The sequence below is a fragment of the Argentina silus genome, assembly GCF_951799395.1.
Source record: "Argentina silus genome assembly, chromosome: 3".
NCBI lineage: Eukaryota > Metazoa > Chordata > Actinopteri > Argentiniformes > Argentinidae > Argentina > Argentina silus.
Window position 1 is genome coordinate 22,202,136 of NC_139657.1, and position 20,780 is coordinate 22,222,915.

General features: G+C 41.0%; 2 protein-coding genes across 2 annotated transcripts; one reads left to right on the forward strand and one right to left on the reverse strand.

Annotated features, from left to right (window-relative positions):
- Positions 1 to 495: 495 nt before the first annotated feature.
- Positions 496 to 8,549, reverse strand: LOC310802228 (forkhead box protein P2-like; the record flags this gene model as incomplete). The annotated part of the gene is made up of 15 exons (XM_083666519.1): positions 496 to 616; positions 760 to 911; positions 1,064 to 1,133; positions 1,444 to 1,565; positions 1,970 to 2,071; positions 2,183 to 2,259; positions 2,518 to 2,725; positions 4,220 to 4,303; positions 4,613 to 4,700; positions 4,849 to 4,947; positions 5,326 to 5,530; positions 5,996 to 6,098; positions 6,237 to 6,326; positions 6,406 to 6,510; positions 8,394 to 8,549. 15 exons carry the CDS (start codon positions 8,547 to 8,549, stop codon positions 496 to 498), a joined length of 1,782 nt encoding a protein of 593 aa, XP_083522645.1.
- Positions 8,550 to 16,354: 7,805 nt separating this feature from the next.
- On the forward strand, positions 16,355 to 19,339 carry ppp1r3ab (protein phosphatase 1, regulatory subunit 3Ab; the record flags this gene model as incomplete). The annotated part of the gene is made up of 6 exons (XM_083666522.1): positions 16,355 to 17,133; positions 17,472 to 17,524; positions 17,611 to 17,699; positions 18,292 to 18,408; positions 18,574 to 18,759; positions 19,307 to 19,339. 6 exons carry the CDS (start codon positions 16,355 to 16,357, stop codon positions 19,337 to 19,339), a joined length of 1,257 nt encoding a protein of 418 aa, XP_083522648.1.
- Positions 19,340 to 20,780: the final 1,441 nt, after the last annotated feature.

The window sequence follows — 20,780 nt, forward strand, 5'->3', positions numbered from 1 at the left end:
TATTTATATTTAGATAATATGTTTAAGTTCTTCACAGAGCACATACACAGTGGACATATGGGAACCATTGACAACGATTACATATTTATGTCCAATGAAAATAAAAAATAAAACATTCTGCACCTCCCCATAATATTGCACATACTCTATATAAGTTACAATGATCTGCATTCACCCTTTCCTCACATAAACCTATGGGTAGTGTGAGGCAGTTGTATGTGGGGACTCTTATTTCGAAAGGGGAGGATTTGACGGGGAGAGAGGAAAGTTGTTCAGGGTTCTGTTCTGGCGTGGTGTGTGTACCGAGGTGTAAGCTTCACCGAGAGAGAAGCCTTGTGTTAATTAACGTATATTTATCTAAGCTCACCCATGGCCTTATAGGTAGTAATTGGGTCTACTGTATCTGTGCCAGTCATTGTGGTTGCTGAAAGTAGATGGAAGTCTGTTTAAGTTGTGCTGTAAGGTCACAGTCATACTCAGTTGAGGTCACATGGGTCATTCCAGGTTCGTTAAATGCCCCTCCTCTTGCTCCATGTCCTGCAGCAGCTCTGGACTGTGATTGGCTGTTGTCACCAATGACTTCATACACTCTTGGTCCTCTTTGACAAGGGGTGGTCTGCAATAACATGTGGTAACATTTAAGAAATTACTTGGTAAGCCTACACAAATACAGTTAAATACAGCCTACACACATCTACTGAATGGTATGCACAATGTTAACCCTTTATCCTAAAAGTGATCAAATGTAATGGCATTCACAGCTGAGCTTGTGGAGGGGACCCAGGGCTGTTGCTGTATGTGTCCAGGTGCTCTAGAGACCCATCTTCCTGCACCAGACTCATTGAGCTGCTGTCTATCAGACATGGACTTCCATTATTCATCCTAGGCAGAGCAGCCTCCACTAATGTCGTCTGGGAGAAAGTGAGAAGATGTCAGTTGGTTAATGTAGTCAAGTTAAATGCCCCTCAAGTCAATAAAATCTAACAGGGGGGTTAGATGGCCCTGACAAACAGGCAGCAGGTGGATGTTTGCTGTAGAGAATAATAATAAGAGATCATCCCACCTGTAAACTGGCTTTAGGAGCAGTCCCATAAGCTATCTTAGAGGGCAGGTTTTTCACCAGCACTGGGCCTCTGCAAAATAATAACAAGAATTTACATTATACATTTCAAATAGAAGGACAGCAGTCAATACCTGGAATGAATTCTCAAGACAATTGTATAGTTAGAGGCAATATTCATCATATCACTAATTCAGTCTGACTGGTGATCTCTCCTTCCTCTCAAAACAAGGTCAGAAAACCCATGCAGTCGTGAGTATACAATGGTCTTCAGTAAAACAAATACATTTGTGTGCAATAATAGGCAAGGGCTATTTAATGGCAGATCTTACAAAAAGACCACAGTGATACAGTTGCTAGGATAGGTAGGGTAGATACTGTACCCTGTTATCTTCTGAGACCTCCTCCTTTGGTACTCCACCTCATCTACTGTCCACACGGCCCCCTTCACGTTCTCCACGCGCACAAAACACTTGTGCAGGCTCAGGTTGTGGCGGACTGCATTCTGTGTGTGTGTGTGTGTGTGTGTGTGTGTGTGTGTGTGTGTGTGTGTGTGTGTGTGACAGAGAAAGCTTCAGGTAAATACAGATCATTTTCAGCATGACTGGTCATTTTCTCAAATATCACATTCTCATGGCCTTCCTTTCAGACAAACAATATACCTTCAGTGTAATAAACAAGTAATAACATCGGGGGCGCTTAGTGGCGTAGCACACTAATGCGCACACCACGTAATCGCAAGGTTCCTGGTTTGATTCCGACCCTTGACATATGTCATCCCTCCTCTCTCTCACCCATCCTTCCTGTCAATCTCTACTGTCTCTATCTCAATTAAGCAGAAATGCCCTAAAAACATATTTTAAAAAAACCAAAAAAACAAGTAATAACATGAAAATATGAATGCAGTACCTTCCAAGTTGCTGCGTTACGTCTGAAATAGGCAAATGTCCTCATAAACCAGCTGTATATCTCATTAAGTGTCAACTGCATGTCTGATGCTTCCATGATAGCCTAAAATAGAACAAGAACAAGCATGCATAAAACAATTGGGCAACTCGTGAAATAGTGTGACATTTATGTAGGAACAACATATTGCTACAGAATTAAGGAACACATTCTTACCTGTCTAATCAGAGTTGCATAGGTAAACGGTGGCCTCATATCTGCATTCCTGTACATCTCATAGTTATGGCCCATTTCTGAAGAAAAAAAACAACATCAAACCATTGGTACTCATTGTCTCAGATATCTGAATCAGTATGGGCTTGTGATATCAGAATGAATTGACAATGCACTGAAATTCCCCAAAACATCTTCAGCCACAACCTAGAAAAGTGACATACAATGCAAATAATGACAACGTCTGCTCAGTCATGGCTCAAGTGCAACAAAAGAGAAAGGATGTATGTGTACCCCATTCAGTGCTGTGTGTTATATGACCAAGTGTGAATTGTTACCTGGGGAAAGAGAACAGAGGGAGTGGTGCTTGTCAGCATGTCGTGTCCTTATGGCCCCCACACGGAACGTGCTGGCGGGGCACAGTCCTCCAGACCCTGGGGATGGGGGGTTGGCAGGGGCTGACGGTGAGGGAGACATCTGGGGCACATCTGGAGGAGACGGTGATGGTAGGCTCTTGGACATGGCGACACTGGATACAGGGTTCAGCTGAATGTAGAGGGAGGATCACACAAGGGTGGATAGTGGGAGTTAAAGCAGAGAGAAACTCGGGAGAGAGGAAGGGAGCTTCTAAATAGCCTGTAATGATGATTTTCGGATGTTGAAGAATGTAGTCACCGGTGATATAACAAAGTAGCTACGCCAAATAAAAGTTGAATCAGGATAGTTTAATTCAGATCGATCTGGGCTCACAATGGAAGATACATGGTCAATGCACAGTTCCACAAGAGAGCAACGAAGTGGGGGTTTACTCTTAATTTATAGAGTCAGATAAACGTCCGGGAGGTCTCTACTCCTATATCTTGTGTGGCATGGCTCCAGTAAGTCTGGGAGCAAGGGGCCATGCAGCTGGTCACTGTCTCAACCAGGTCTTACGTGAGTTACACCCCAGCTAAAGTTCATCATAACACAGCCTGTGACAGATGCGATTGGATTTGCTTCCTCAGCAGTGTCTCCACTAATATCCAGAGGAGAAGGAAGCCAATCATCGCTAATTAAAGGGTGAAATTGTAGCATGAAATTGTGATTATTGCACAGTGTTAGATAGATTAGTTGATGATTAGTTTCTCTATTATCCTAGCTTGTCTCTAGCCTGCTGTCTACAGAACTCTGTTTTGGCCAGCACATGGTGTCAACACCTGTTTTGTGTCAAAACAATAAAAAACAATAGAGAGTAGCATCAGATTTGTAATAATAATCAATGTCTCAATATTGTTTTGTGTGATAGTCAAGGCCAACAATCAAAATGCTTCAGTATTATGTTAGCAATGCTTAAATTTAAACAGCATGTCATATCTAGGTTTGAAATATCATTCTTGACTCAATATCATTCATTATAACTGGCGATCATGAAGTTCTGTTTGCAACTTGTTGAGTCCATTTGAAAGCATGATCTAAAAAATGACAACTGTGACCCTAATCTAATATCTGCCACCCAAACAGTCTTCTTTTCCCAATTGGAACATATTTTCCAAGCTCATCCAGCTGCAAATACTGGCTTGGTCACAGCACTAAACATATATTACTGGCCAACAGTGTATCTATCACAATACACTGGACTAGCACTCGTGCCTAGCAAGCAATAGACCCAGAGGTATTATTTGCACACTCATCGGCATATTGTGTGTGGTGCCACTTTACACCAGAGATCTGATGGTATTTTTTATAGCATGGCATTAGATAAAGAACCATACAATTTAGAATTGTATTGCTTTTTCTCTGTTGTTCACACACAGCTCCTTATTCCTGCACAGTTAAGAACTGTTGACTTCATGGGTCATTTCTTATCTAGATACTGTGTGTGTGTGTGTGTGTGTGTGTGTGTGTGTGTGTGTGTGTGTGTGTGTGTGTGTGTGTGTGTGTGTGTGTGTGTGTGTGTGTGTGTGTGTGTGTGTAAAGTATGTGTGTGTGTGTGTGTGTGTGTGTGTGTGTGTGTGTGTGTGTGTGTGTGTGTGTGTGTGTGTGTGAAGTCTATAGACTTACAGGTTTGGAAGGTGACTGAGGCTCCAGAGGAGGCAGGTGCAAGTGGGCCATCATTGCTTGGAGACGCTCCCGTTCTTTAGAAAGCTGTTGGAGGAGAGAGGAGGAAGAGAGAGGGAGGTGGTGAAGAGACCAGAGTAGTTTCAGATGAGTGTCTATCACAATATGTTGTGGAGCTGACGTGTCAATCATCCTCACACCATTCCAGCTCTTGCATCTGTTTTTTGAAAGCTTCATACAAAAGAGACCATAAAGCTATTTACTGAATAGTGTGATTCATACCAGCATGTCTTCTGTTGCCAGTACTGTGACGAGACTTGTTTTACCATGTTGAGAGTGAATAAGTCATAATTCAATTTACAGAGAACACATGCGTTGTACTGGACACACACTCACCTGGAGGTCTAACTGCTGTACTACCTGCATCTGGACCCTGCACTGAGCTGTGCTCCGGTCGTCCAGTGTGTGTTCACTACCAAGGTGCCTGACATAAACATAAACAGGATATACTGTACTGTGATGACAAACACACACACAAATACGGACACAAAGCAAACATACAAATACACATTTGTATAAAAAAAATTATATATTGGTGAAATACTAAGGAAAAATTGTTTTAGGGAACCTACTTGGTAAACTGGCTGATGTTTTCACAAGCAGACTCGCAGCCTGGCCAATTACACACACCATGACCATAGAGTGATGATGTACGATCCATATTCACTAAGCTTGAAAGAAAGACGGAAAGGATGGTTCAGCTGGGAAAATATATCCATTTATTTTTTATTTTTACAGCCTCAAAGAGTGAGGGTTGAGGGGGAGCACCAACATTTTTATGAAAAGCTCTTTGCATTTGATATAGTACATGTACAGTACATGTAACTACAGCTTTTTAGCATACACTTTGCAAAAGTAAAAAAGCAAGCAAACAAACAAAACCAAATATGTTGTCCCCAAGGGAATAAATGTGACGTCGTACTACAATCGAGTACAAATATCTTGAGTACCCAAAAATGTCTGTAGATGACATCTTTTTGATGTTTACAAACAGCCGATTTTGACTCAATTTCAGGTACTTGTCTGTAGCCTGCACAGAGAGAACATACCCTTCTCTCATGCTGGGAGGGTGTTGGTTGTTAGCTGTGTGGTTGGGGATGGTTGGCACTGAAGCTTTGGCTGTGGTTACAGAGGCAGGAGAAAATGGGATGGTTATGGCACAGTCTATACTTTTAGCCGTCCGGCTTTTATCTCCTGTTTTGCTGTTGGTCAGCTCCCTCCATATTTGCTGGAGCTCTACCAGACTCCAGCCAGCTGAAACACACACAAACAGCAAATATGACAAAACTGTTTTATTTCTGGAGAAAAAGTGTAACAGGGAGTAAAGTATATAAAGTATGGCTGGAGAAAGAGAGTTTAAGGGTAGCAGTATCTGACTGAGGGGTGGAAAGTAGGGCAGATACTGTATAATGGTATACTTGGGAATAGAACCGGTATTGTACAGCTTTAAAAAAAAAAAAAAAAAAAAAAAAAAAAAAGTTAATTAATCAGGAAAGGCCGATTGAGACAAATTATCTTTTGCAAGGGAGACCTGGCCAAGAAAGCAGCAGAAGTCAATACAAAACATGCATACATCACAAGATGTAAAACATACAATACACTCAGCACAACAACATGATCCGGCCTACAGGAAATATTTATGCTCCTCCTGACCAGAGTTTTAAGGTTACTGAGTATAGGTAAAATGGAAAGAGTAAAGCAGGAGGTTACAGGTCTTACCTGGGGACAGTGTGTGAGATGCCAGACTTGGTCTCTGCAGTTTGAGCAGCTGCTGCTGCTGGAGCTGGAAGAGCTGCTGGAAGACAAGCTGCTGGCCAGAGAGCTGAGACACAAAGACACAGAAGGGGAGGAGAGAATGAGCTCAATGTTTAGCCTCTTTACAACTGTTACCTTAAATCAGAAACCATAAGTCAAAGACCAAAGAGAAGGACAGAAGACTATGAGCAAGAGTAAAACACACGTCTTTGAATTTCTTGCCCGGATGCTGCTGCTGTAGCAGTTGCAGGTGAAGGTGTTCTTGTTGCTTCTTGTAAAATTCCTTTAGATGTTGCTAGAAAGAGAAAGGTGACATTTTAAGCAATGTAAGTGTATGGTAGCAGCATAGAGTAGAGTTGAGTAGAGTATAATACCTGCTGGAGCAGAATGGCTTGTTGCTGCTGTTGGAACAGAGCCTGGAGCTGACCAGGGAACTGAAGCTGCTGCACCTGCTGAGGACTCATCATGGCCATCGACACCTACAGCAGACAAAGAGAGAGCGAGAGAGGGAGAGGGCATGCAAGAGTCAAGTGTTAATTGTTCAACATTGAAATAGCGCTTTAGAGTGCGATAAACTGTTTTCATAGACATACAGCATTATGAACATAATTAATGAGAGCATAATTATAGGTTGTTTCCACAAAGGTGACCCTAAAATGAGATGGAGCTGGGTTGACCGGTTAATTAGCAGCATAATTACATGCATGTTGTGACTCCTAATAGAAGTTTATGGACATTAATAGAGAAAAACATCCACAGAATAATAATAGCTGACTGTCACAGAGTGACACCAGCGCCAAAGCCATGGTAATAAAGGATAAAGAGCAGAGTATCTCGTTTCATATCCCATGAGAGGCTAGGCAATTGACACAACCAAATTATGCATATGCAATCTGAGAACAACCTGTACAATCAAGAGATATGTTGTCAATTGAAAGAAAACATCCAATAAACAATACTGCTGCAAAGATGTACACAACAAACCATTTGGTGATCTAAAGATGTCCAGAAGACAAAATGTAATCCCAACAGATTGGAGAATTGAAGGTGAAATGTTTACAAAGACATTATGACATATTTGCATGGCAATCACAGCTGCAGTATAGGCACCTGCAGGGGTCGTGTCTTGGAGTTGCTCTTTATAGGTCTCAGACTACTCTTGTGTTGCTGCTGGAGCAATATATTTGCAGCTTGTAGGACCTGAAATGAAATGAGTATAATATACTATGTTACATGTTCTGTATATAATGTAATATATCATAATTTTCACTACAAAGTATTCCCTCAGCTGGGTTTTGAGACAAGGTTAGAATTGCACTAAAGCAAATATAAGTTCATATGAACCACAACTAAGAGTGAATGAAAAGGAGGACAAGAGCAGAGGAGGCAGACCAGACGAAACAAAAGAAGAAGGGGAGGGGTGGCAAACTCATTCTGTTGTTTTATTGATTCCCTAGATTAAGATTCCCAGAGAGAGAATTGTAACAGACAACCATAAAATGATGTTCGGCCGTGCTTATTTGCCTTTCCCTTGCATCTATTTGGCCTGGGTCTGCAGACAATTATTTATCCCAGGCCCAACAAACAGACTAATAATTAAGGGCAAACAGAGTCCTGTTTGTGTGTGTGTGTGTGTGTGTGTGTGTGTGTGTGTGTGTGTGTGTGTGTGTGTGTGTGTGTGTGTGTGTGTGTGTGTGTGTGTGTGTGTGTGTGTGTGTGTGTGTGTGTGTGTAAATTCCACTTCTGATCAGACATGATTAAAATCTCTGTAAACTGTATCTCACCCTGGATTATATGGCATGTATTAGATGGTGAGGTGGTCCATGAGGAGTTCAGTCATCTACAAAGTGTGTTTGTGGACACACACATGCACGCGCACACACACACATCTATAGCCATACATATTGTATCTTCTGTCCGATGTTTTAGCTGTGCAAAGGTGAAGCTCACAAAAAAACAAAAAAACACTTGATACAGGCCAACATGAGACATCAGATCAGATTGTCATTCATTGATACTAACCATCTAAAGTTTGCTGTCTGAATGCTAGGACGATCTACTGTGTATAAACTGAGGCAGTCACAACTCATCAATCCCATATATTGTCAACCTGGGGTTTCAAAATAAATTGACAGTGACAGCACACAATAGCGCAGCGATAGTGACTTCATACTGTCTGAGAGCTTGGCGAACTGAAACTAATATCGAGGGTAAACAACAGAAAAGTTGATAGCTGTGCTGTGTCTCTCATGACTTGATTTACTTTACATTGTACACAACTCTGTTATGAAGGGGTGGGTGGATAAAGAGGAGGAGGTAGAGAAGAGCGAGAGGATGAGGATGAGGATAAAGTGGAAGGTACCTGCTGATGGTGGAGACTCTGCTGCCCCTCTGAGCTCAATCTTCCACAGGTGTCCTCATTAGAGTCTCTCTCTTCAGCGCTGGTATCTAACTGGCTGATCAGGCTGCTGGCTCGGTTGGAAAGCATTGAGCTGTGGCTAATTGTAGATTCAGGCATCCCCACTTAAGCCCTGCTTGAGAGAGAGTAGAATCTTTGAGCCATAGTACAGACCACTCTAATTCTAAACTTACATGGATATTAAATGCTGTCAAAATTAATGTGAAACTGGCTGATGTGATATTATAAACTGTTAACTGTTATAAGTTAAAAAGACAATAAAAAAAAAAGTTAATGTAATAATAATGAAACATTAAATAAATTGTGAATGTAATGTAATTTAGTGAATGTATAATTATACAACATTTAGCCCAGCAGAGTTAAATGTTCGTACTTAAACACACTATACTGTTTAGAGCCATGCAAAGTAAAGTCAAGCAAATGTTAGACAAAAAGCCATTGCAGCACATTAGTAACTCTAGTTTAATTCCCACATCCTACGTACTGTATGTACTTCCCATACTGTATGATTCAAAGGATTATATCAGAAAATACCACGTCATATTTTAAATTCTACAGTCTGGAAAAAACGTAATATTGTACGTTGAATTTCATTGTAGAGACCATTACAGGTCTCCCTAAAGTGTGTAGTTAAATACATGCGATTTGTCACCAGCTAAGGATCAGTAATTCACTTCAAGCACAGGAGAGGAGCATTCAGAACCATGACCTCTTTGATCTAATAAATAATTACTATCATCAAAATAATACAAAGGCACCCTTTAAACATAGCTGGTTTCAAAGACAATTTGACATTCGTATCATACACGCACGGGTAAGGCATGTCTGAGTTTTACAGGGCCCAGGTAAACAGTTTTAAAGCAAATATAGAATAGGAGAAAGAAATATACACAGCGGAGGAGTATCAAATAGTATAAAATCATTCTTCAAATTAAGCCAACAAATAAAACACAGCAAAAATATGAACAATATAAGATTAAGCTGTTAAAGCTTATCAACTACTGTCATTTAACAAAACCATTCCAAAACAGTCCAATTACTTCAAACTCAATAATGTGCTGATAATATATAAAACATTCAAAGTAAATTCCCCAAACAATACTCTCTCATTACTGTATAACAATTTCACGTAATTTTCTATAATTCATCATATTGAAAATTGAAACTCACATACCATAAAGACTGGTCTATTCAAGCAGGACAGCACTGGGCTCTTCAAGTCATGGAATGAAGATGTGAGATGGATAGTTGTGTGTTTACCTGAAGAGGAGGAGTCACATTGAGTGAATGGAGAGAATGACAGTTGATTGGATTGATAAGCAAAAGAGAGGACCAAGAGAGAAGCATACATACAAGTACCCTATCCTTCTGTTCTGCTTACACTAACTCATATGGTAAACATGCTCCTCCTCTCCTAGCCTGAAATATGAATCTAGTTTTTTCTATCCATAATGTAAGAGTATGCTCACCTGATATCCATCACAATTAGGCTTTTTGAAGATAAATGATCAAGTAAAAGTGTAAGGTCTTTCTGATGAAAACATTACCTCAATAAAAATACAGCAATGCTCAGTGGTTTCATAGCAGTAACACAATACTATCTTGTGTGTGGGTTTATGACAAGACATGAGCACACCACTCCACCAGCACAAATAAACCACTTTATTAACAAACAAATTAACAAACAAAAACACTCAACAATGCCAATGCTCTCTTTTATCACTAAGAGAAACGTCCCTTTGTTAGAATATGACAAATAAATCTAGTTCCTTGTTACACAGTCATTTGGATGTATCTTTAGATAACTAAGAGTTAAAAATAAAATACCATGACATACCATAGATAGCAGCATCTACTGCAAGTCTGCAGCTAGCCAGCTGTCAGTGCAGCTAGCCAGCCTATTTCCAGTATGTGTTTGTGCAACTCCAAGCTCAGCCATTACATTTGAAGAGGATGGCATTCAGTACTGCTAATTAAAACAAATAAAAATGTCCTCCAATTGCTCTAGAACACAGGGACAAGTTGTACACAAAAGAAGCATTTAAACTCTGGGGCATGGAGACCTATAAATATCCTACCCTGTGAGAAATATATATATATATATATTTCTCACAGGGTAGGATATTTATAATAGGTCTCCATGCCATTTATTTACAACCAATGACAATTTCTCACAGGGTAGGATATTTATAATAGGGTAGGATCATTTATAATTTATAATATAATATATATATATATATATATACACATAAACTATATAAATATACACTCACTGAACACTTTATTAGGAACACTATACTAATACTGGGTAGGGGCCTCCCTTTGCTCTCAAAACAACCTCAATTCTTCGTGGCATTGATTCCACAAGATGTTGGAAACATTCATTTGAGATTCTGGTCCATGATGACATGATTGCATCACACAATTCCTGCAGATTTTTCAGGTGCACTTTCAAGCTGTGAATCTCCTGTTCTTCCCATTCTATTGGATTCTGATCCGGTGACTGGGAAGGCCACTGAAGAACACTGAACTCATTGTGATGTTCATGAAACCAGTTTGAGACGGCTTTTGCTTTGTGACATGGTGCAGTATCATGCTGGAAGTACCCATTAGAAGATGGGTAAATTGTGGCCATGAAAGGATGGACATGGTCAGCAACAATACTCAAATAGGCTGTGGCATTTAAGCAATGATTGATTGGTATTAACAGGCCCAAAGTGTGCCAAGAAAACATTCCCCACACCATTACACCACCTCCACCATGAGAAGGTGTACAGGAGTTCTTAATAAAGTGCTCAGTGAGTGTATATTAGTTTTATCTTCTACAAATAGCAATATCCGTTGCAGAAAGCAAGGGATTCTAGCATGGTGTATTGTGAAACTGTTTTATGAGGTTAAGTAAGCTTTAGAACAGTATTTCTTCATTGGCTTTATCAATTTTCAAATATTTGAGAAGAAAAAGCAATGTCTGTGGGTTGCAAAGTTAAACAAGAGAGTCTTAATATTGACAGAGAAAGAAAGTTATTGCAAGAACATTCATACACAGTATTCATATGATGTGATTCATATGAGTATTCATAGAGTGAGGTCAAAATAGTTTTACTTTTGAGAATCAACAGTGGTTCCAAATTCAAACAAATTTCCTCTTAAAGCATACAGTATCCATTCAGTGTATCACAGCTGTGCTGTTCTTTCCAACAAAGCTGCTTCTAAATCTAAGGTGTGTTCTAAGGTATGGCATGCCAAATAAGCATGGTTGCTTGCTACTTTATTTTCTATTCCAAACAAGTTCAAAAAGCATTTAACACACGTAGATAGTTATCAACAGTAGGCTAATGGTACACTAGACAGGTGAGTTTTATGATTCATTTTGGTTTTGGTTTTGTTTTCTCCTTGATGTCTTGTCATCACATATGAAGGTTTTCTTTTTGTCAGGATTTTATTGTCAATTGTTATTGTCTAGAATTGTTTTGTGCTGTTTCAGTTTTTTGTTTTTTTTACAGGTGGAGACCTGGAAGAGTAGCTGATTCTACTGTATGGGGGTCAAATAAACCTATCAAGACATAAACGGTGTGTATTGTGGATTGAAGAAGTGCAGCATGCTTGTTGTGTTCCATCATGAAATTCCAGTAGTTGAAGATTTTCACCTCACATTGACTGCATGCAAGATACATTTTAAACATGGAATTAAATACAAATAAAGCAGCATTTTTCACACTGACAGAAAGATGTGCCAATTATCCATCATAATAATATAATATAATAGCTTGCACATTCAATATAAAGCAAAGGCCTGGTGAACGTTCTAAAATTAGTAAAGTAGGCCTAGGGTCTTCACTAGTCTGCCAACACGGTATAATTGCAAAACGTCCATATATAAATATGTCATATTTCTTCAAAACAGAATACCTCTAGGGAATCTCCTTTTCCGTCCAAATCTAGATTTTAAAAAGAAAATAAAACAAGTGTACAGACTTAGTAAACATGTTGTCCACGAATGATGTAGCGCCCCTAATTGATGACAATTATTCAAACGTATGACTGAAAAGTTACCGGAACGTTTAGTGCTTAATTAATTAGCAGGCTTGCTTCTTATAGCTTTGCGTATATTTGAAGGCAGTCCATGGAAGCACAGAAAGCAGAAAAGTTACCGGAGTTACCTTATTTGATTAATTGAGAATTTACAGTATTATTTTAAAACGGTCTAAGGTGCGCTCTTTGGACCCTATGACTTTTTTTAATGATAACAACCTATCACGAGCATCATCTTGAAACTCCTAAACAATCTCTATGGCAAGATGCATTTTTCAGTCAAGTTGCGTCAAAATTGTCGCAGCTGTGTCAGAGATACAGCGTGTGACATACGAACGGACAGAGACCGATCCATATATAGTCCCCTCTCCGATGTTATCTTGGGGGAAAAAGAACTGCATTAGCAGCAACGACGACGAACGTGGCGGGTAGGCACATTAGCCTATTCCACATTTATTTCTAGAAGTTTGCAGCTAGCCAGCTGTCAGTGCAGCTCACCAGCCTATTTCCAGTATATGTTTGTGCAACTCCGAGCTCAGCCACAACATTGGTTAGGGCTAGGAATAGTGTAGAAGTGGTTAGGGTAAGTCTACGTTATCAGTGGATGTATTAGCAAACATTACCAACAAGATTAACCCTAACCCTAACCAAAACAAAACCACTAAAAGCACTTCATGTCAAAAATGGTCCCAAAGCAGATTCGGACTTGCGAATTTCGGATTGCAAGTCCTGGTTATACACCACCTCATTGCTTTAAATGGTAATATAAAAGGTTGAATAGAAACGTTGAAATTGATTCGATTAAAAGATTGGTAAACTTACTTAAGTGTAGGCAATGAGCATGAGTTACCTTTTTCCCAAAAAGGTCAGGTGCTTGCTTTGAGTATCTGGCGCGAAAATCTGCACGCTAGTGCAGCCAGTCGGGGGGTGTGAGGATATTCTGTGTTGTCCTTTGTACTCATACAACAGCATAGTAGAGAGGTTATATGGAGATATTCTGGTTGTTAATGCAATTAGTCTAAGTAATTTGACCTCACTATGGCACCTGCTCAATTAGATGATAACTATGATTTGAAGAGCTTGTTGAAAACGAGGTACGGTTCTGCTGTTTTAGTGGCTTAGAAATTGTCACATGAGTTTTCTATAATGACACATCCCTTAACATTAAGTAATTTACTTATTCAACTTGAGTTTAATATGTCTCACACAATTATTGCATACAGCAGGCCTATTCACATGAACACATAATTTAGGCAATAAACAAATTGATTTACTCAAAACGAATGAGACAACTTTTGACCAGTTCTCTTGTAATGTATCATGAACACCAACATCTTTATGTCGTGTAATATCTTGTCAAACTGTCCTCTGCTGTGGTGTGGTTATTATGTGTTTTCATAATGACATGGCTAGAGTTAGATAATTGGTAATATATTACAGGCTAAATATGTGTGCTATTTCAGAGATTTTAGAATACAGGTTTATATGCTCTATGACCCAGTTTACCTCTTCCCAAGGTGGAAAATACAGACAAGAGGAGACGTTTGAGACCTGGGTTGGTTGATAAAGCGAATTTTCATTTCAAGGGAACTTTCTGCATATACTGCCATCTACTGGATTGTTGCTTCTCAGCCCCTCATTCAAAAAATTTATTGGAATGTGCATTGGAAACTAAATCAGTAATCATACTACATGATAACATATTGTGATATTAACACTTTTGTAATGTCTCTCTAAAGAGTTCAATAGTGAAATTAATTGTTTAATGATAACTTCAATTGGTAGTGCTTTTCATTCCAAGAAGAAACTGAAAGTGCTTAACAAGTTAAACAAAATAGGCTAACCAAGCTAAAATAAGCTAAGCAAATCTCTAATCTAAGAACACCAAGGAAATCTAAATCATGTCTTTAAAGACAGGAGACCTATACTGGCAACCAGGAGGGGAGTAGAAAGAATGTGGCCTCACTAACATGCTGTTATATGATCCCTCCACCGTGCTCATTGTTGGGTCATGCATCTGCCAGCTATGCAGTCTCCATGTGGGTGTCACTGAATGGTTATAACACCACCTCCCACCAGCTCTGTTATATGAGTTCTGAAACCTCTCAGGACAGTAATAAGGTCTTAACCAGCCAAGAGACCCCACTCCACCCCCATTGAGCCCCTGTAAGTGGTTGTGTGGTCCAGCCCAGTTCACAGACCCAGCCTGATATTGTTTTGGCTCCCGCAGAGGGCATTGTGGTTCCACCAAGCCCAAAGGTCCAAGCCCACTCCCACAGAGCCTCTCCCAGTTGCAGTGAGTCTCCGCCCAGCCAAAAGACCCAGCCACTCTCCCTTGCATCTCCCTCTGCTGCCTGCTCCTCCTGGCCTTCCTGTGCTGCCTGAAGTCCCCCAGCAGGAAGTCTCCCAGGTGGGCTGGGTGGATACCCCAGTAATGGCCCTTCCCGTCCTCACAGCGGCTCACCTTCACAAAGCAGTCGTTCAGAGACAGGTTGTGCCGCACACTGTTCCTCCAGCCTTGGCCCCGACTCCTGAAGTATGGGAACTGCTCCTCCATCTCTCTGTAGATGGAGGCCAGGTTGAGTTTCTGAGAGGAGGAAGAGAGGATGACTTTTGCGATCAGGGCGATGTAGGAGAGGGAGGGTTTTGCAGAGGGATCCCCAGGTTTTGTGTCTTCACCTGAGTGGCTGTCTGAGGGAGGCTCTGACTGGATGTCTTCTGGAAGACTGGACGATTCTGTTCTGAGATTTTCACAGATAGGCCTAATCGCTGTGTCTGTCTTGAGCTCAGTCTTAAGTGATGCAATTTCTGTCTCTCTACCTGACCCCATCTCTGCCATCGTCTCCCTTGCAATGGCTGCTCCTGCCTTTACCTCTGTTTTTGTCATCTCATCTCTGGATGCCTTTAGCCAATATGTTTCCATCTGTGTATCCATCTTTTCTTCTTGCTGTACTTCAATTTTTTCTATCTCTTTTTTCTCGCACAAATGTTAAGAGTGCCTTTGTTATGCCATAGCGCCATTGCTATGCCTTTGGTATTAGTGGAGAGTCATTTCAGCAGTGGTTGTCTTTCTTGTCACAGTTTGAAAGGATTGCAATACACTTATATACTCCTCCCATCTTAACCACAGGAGCACTAACCATTCAGTCCCATCATGATTTGGGTTAGGCATGCCACATTCTCACAGATAAACTCAGAGAAACATTATCCATGAAATGAAATACAAAACTGTGATTTGTGAATTCTGATAACGTGCAGATAACTGACTGAAGCTATGTTGTCATTTGCCATTTTGAGTTACACAACCAAGTTGACTGACTACTGGGGAATGTTTGTGTGATAAAAGCAAAGTCAAAGTCACATCTTGTTCCAAAGACACAGTGTCAATCAATGTTGTTACAACAGTAGTTACTGTTTAATTGCACAGGTATTAGAGCAACAATATAAAGTGTTACCAAAATGAATTACACTCAGTAAAACAGGAATGACCTTTTTTATGCTTTTAGGCAAAGTATAAGAATATTACATAGGAAAGAGCAGACTAATTACTACTATTATATGAGAAAACATTAACATTTTTGGGCATCAGATGAGAAACAACTTATAATGTATCATAATTTAAACATATATTATTAATACATATATTATTGTTGCAAGGCAATGTCCCAAAGAGACATTGAGATGATATTTTCTCAGTGTTCTCCTGAGCCCAGACTGCATAGTTAGAGTCCCTGTTGACCTATTTATAGTGTTGGCCCTCACTACAATGTCAACTGTAACTCGACTCCATCTGTTCAGCCACAGCATGTTGAATGTCATTTGCCAGAAGCAGAGGCTCTGCAGCTCCCTTTCACTCTGTCTCTGAGAGCCCAATGGAGCCTGCGGGAGAACCGAGACCCACTGGGGCCTGCAGCCTCCTAGGGGTACCGGAGCTCAGCTCCTGGGATGGGGATGATGATGAAGACGAGGTGGTGATCGGCATCAAGCCCAAGTCCTCTCCCTGCCCACGGAGAAAGAACTCTGTCTCCTCAGAGGACTCAGAGCCCGAGCTGCCGCCTTCAAGCTCCAGGAGGGTGTCCTTCGCTGATGCCCTCGGCCTCAGTCTGGTGTCTGTGAAAAAGTTTGACTTGTGGGACATACCCAAGCTCCCGGGCTGTGACTCCCTGGAGGGGGATGGTAAAGAAGCTAAGGAGTACCTCTTGTCCACTCTTTTCACTCCACTGTCGGCTGAGGCGCTGGCCCTGAGAGTTCGGGAGCAGAAGCTGGAGCTGGAGGGCATTGAGTTACTCCCTGGGACCACGATAGTGAGGGGGCTGGTCCGTGTTCTAAATGTCTCCTTTGATAAGATGGTGTACATCCGTACAACACTGGACGCCTGGGCCAGCCACTTTGACCTGCTGGCAGAGTATATCCCTGGGTTTAGTGATGGAGAAACTGACTGTTTCTCGTTCAAGCTCACCCTGGTGCCCCCGTTTGGTAAGCAAGGGGCCAGAGTGGACTTCTGTCTCAGGTATGAGACACCTGTAGGAATCTTCTGGGCCAACAATAGTGACAGGAATTATGTGGTGTTTTGTCACCAGAAAGTCAAGGTGTTGAAAGAGGAACCACAAAAACACAACATACGCAGAAAAAGCTGCCTCAAAGCTATCGGGTGAGGATCTACAGTTATCAATTATCAGTGGTAGTTATAACTACTATCTATTCAGATGAAATATTACAGATCAATCAAAACATATTGTTTATGTTAAGAATGTAGTTTGGAAGGGTATGTGTAAATTACCTGTGTTTCATCAACCTGTCATTTCAAACAATTCAAAAGGATTTTCTAATTCAATGTTGAATGGAGACAACTTAGAGTTGAAGTCAAGTTTATTTATCATGTTTACCACACTAACCATTTACATTATATCCTGAAATATTAGTATTATTATAGTTCTGTAAATGTTGGATAGCTGTTTCCTGAACTTTCATCATTTTATTCATTCACAGTCAGGACTTTGCCTCTGAGGAAAACCTGTCATCAACCAATGCTGACCCTACAGGTGATTATTCATCATTACATCTAATTTTAAGGTGAAGTAAAACAATCATACCGAAACTAAAAGTCAGTAATGATTTTCCTCTACAGGTGTTCCCAAACATGGAGAAGAGGTGGTAAGCGTGAAATCCCAGGAGTCTCAATCAAAAACGATAGAAGACGATAGTCAGAAATTACTGGTGAGTAATTAAAGCATTTAATTGCAGATCTTTTACATTACAGTAATTTGTCTTACCCATTAATAGTACAAGGTACACAATATACATGACATTAGAAATGTGCACAGGGACCTAAAGGGCAATAACTGTAAATTTGAGGAAAACCCTAACCCTAACCCTAACCCAATGTGCCTTAACCTCAGTGGAGGACTGTGTCAGGGTGCGCCTCTCTCACCTCAGGGAGAGCAGGGCTAGAGCGAAAACAAGAGCAACGTCACATGGTTACACCTCCTCTCCCTCAATGCAGCGCTAGATAGAACTTGAGTCACAGCGAAGCGATTATGTTTGGGAAGCCCAATCGATTTTGAGATATGGCATATGTATTTTATGGGATAATATTGTATCGCGGGTTTAGCATTTGACAATTTCTGTTTAAACATATACGATTCCTAAGTGCAAAGTTTGTTAAAATAAAGTGCATTGTTATGGTCATGAGCAGAATTTTATCTGAGCAGCATGATGTAGTGGTCCCTTTAAATGTTATCCTGCCCAAATGAACAGAGACATTGTGAGAGTAAGATGAACTGAATGTATCCCTCTTATTGATGGACAGGTTGAGATCAGCCGAAATAAGAGCAGAAGAAGCCGGAGAAGGGCAGCGCGCTTGGCACGGGTGCAGGACTATTTTTCCCAGAAAGAGGAAGACGCTAATGAGAAAGAGAAGGGAGTTGTAGAACAATCGCAGGCTCAAAAAGGAGAAAACATACCCCCATTGAAAAAGCAATCTAATGGCCCAGAGATACAACCACTGCCACTTGAGCACAGCAAATCTGATGGGCTTCAGATTACCTTGGATTCTGTGGCTACATCCAACAAAATGTCTCCCGGTGTCCAGCCAGTACTGGACAGCACTTCCAAGGAGGACTCAGGGAATCTTAAGGAAATAGACTCAATGGGCAGCCCAACCACAGCAGTGCTGGGAGGAGAACATACCACAGCAATCCCTAACAACCCATCAGGTTCAACTGATAAACCTGCCTCTCCTTCCAAAAATGGCAAGAAGTCTGTTTGCAAGGTGGAGGTAGGTGCACTGATGCAGACTGAGACTTATAAGGGGAGTGATAGAGATGAATCTGACATTAGCACAGATAGAGCATATTCAGAAAATGATATAAGGTTAGAGAACAGTACTGGTGTCCCTGTCAGTCAGACCAATAGCTTTACATTTGAAACTGTTGTAGCTCCCCTTTATCATCAGGTATTTTGTAGAGTAGAAAGTGAGAGTCTGAATGTAACAGATAGAAGGCATCAAATGAGGGGAAGATTGTATGAAGGGGATTCAGCAACATGCACCTCTCGGAGTTACCCTTTCACAGAAAAAGTTGAAACTTGCTCCAGTGTTTCAGCCTATACTTATGAAACCCATACAGAAAAGCCTGGGGATCAGAGGGAATCTCTTGAATCAGACCCAGAACATTTCATATCTGGATTTAACACACAAAAAGAGTCTAGTCCTGTCTCAGAGGAAGCAGAAGGACTTGTTCCCAGGACTCTGGGAACAACTCACACTGCCTCAATCACTGTTAGTTTCAAGGCACAAATCTCCAATGAAAACTCAGGTCTCTTAGGGCAAACTGAAGAGCCTCCATCTGAATCTGTGAGTCTTGATGAGTCAGAGGAAATGGAGAACCCTCACTCAGCCAACACTGCTGAATGGTTAACAGGCACATACACAGAATTAGATAAACCCAAAGCCATGCCAGAGCTTTTGGATGCCAACCTAAGAGTTTTCTCTTCTGCAACACAAGCAGAGAAAGGGTTCACTGGGCACCAACACACTGCTGTGCCCTATACAAACACACTGGAAGAAAACAACAGTATGACAGGGATGAGGAGAGAAAGGGAGGACTCTGTTGTCAAAAAGGATTGGATATCATCAGAGAAAGAGAAAGAACCAGATAAAGTGAAGGGATTTGAAGAAAACAAGCATTCAAGTGAAAATAAGGATTATGGTGAAGGAGATGGAGAGATGACAAAATATATGAGGGATGATGATGATGGAAACACTGACAAGGTTTTAAAGATAGAAGTTATTCAGGAGGAAAAAACAATTACGTTGTTCAATAAAGAAGATCTTTGTGATGTGAAAGATGTCATGTTAAAAGACAATGTCAATGAAGGACATATGCCAGTAAAAACAACTGTAGATGTAAAGGAAAAGGATTGGGAGGGGATTGTGGAGGAGGAGGAAGGAGAGGGGATACTCATGGATGAGGAGGACTTATTAGAAGTGGGTACAGAGGAGATTAGATGTGTTAAAGAACAGCCAGATGAGATTGGGGAGCTGGGGGAAGAAGAGGCTGAGATTACAGAGGAGGAGGAAGAGGTGGAGGATCAGCTGGTTGTGGAAGAGGGGTTTGAGATAGTAGGGGAGGTGGAGGAAAATAGGGTTGATGAGGTGGTGGTGGAGGAGGAGGTAGAAGAAGATGTAGTTGAGGAGGAGGTGGAGGAAGAGGAGATAGAGGAAGAAGAAGAGGAGGAAATGATAGTAGAAGAGGAGGTGGAGATAGAGGTTGATGAAGGGGAGATAGAGGAGGAAGTGGTGGAGGAAAGGGTAGATGTGGAGGAGATAGAGGAGGAAGTACTGGAGGAAATGGTAGTTGAAGATGAGGAAGAAGATGAGATGATTGTTGAAGAGGAGGTTGTGGAGATAGGTGAGGAGGTGGATCTAGAAGACTTGGACGAAGACAGGGTGTTGAAACAGAGGTGGGATGATGCACAGAATGAAGCTGTAGATCAGTTATCCTTACAAATGAACAATGCCTATGATGGTGAGGATGAGAGAGAAATGGAAAAGGACACAGAAAACACAAACAAAGAAGAAAATGCATATGAGACAAATGTAGTTTATCTCCACATGGAGGGGGATAATCCTTACAACAATGAAGCTATCAATGAAGAGACACAGGACATTGACCACCCTGGTGGAGAGGAAATTGATTCTATCAATGGAAATGGAGAGTCGACGTCCTGCATCCAAACAGATGAACCTGCCTGGGAACTTGGGGGCGAGGATAATATTTCTTCAGAATCTCTGTCTGA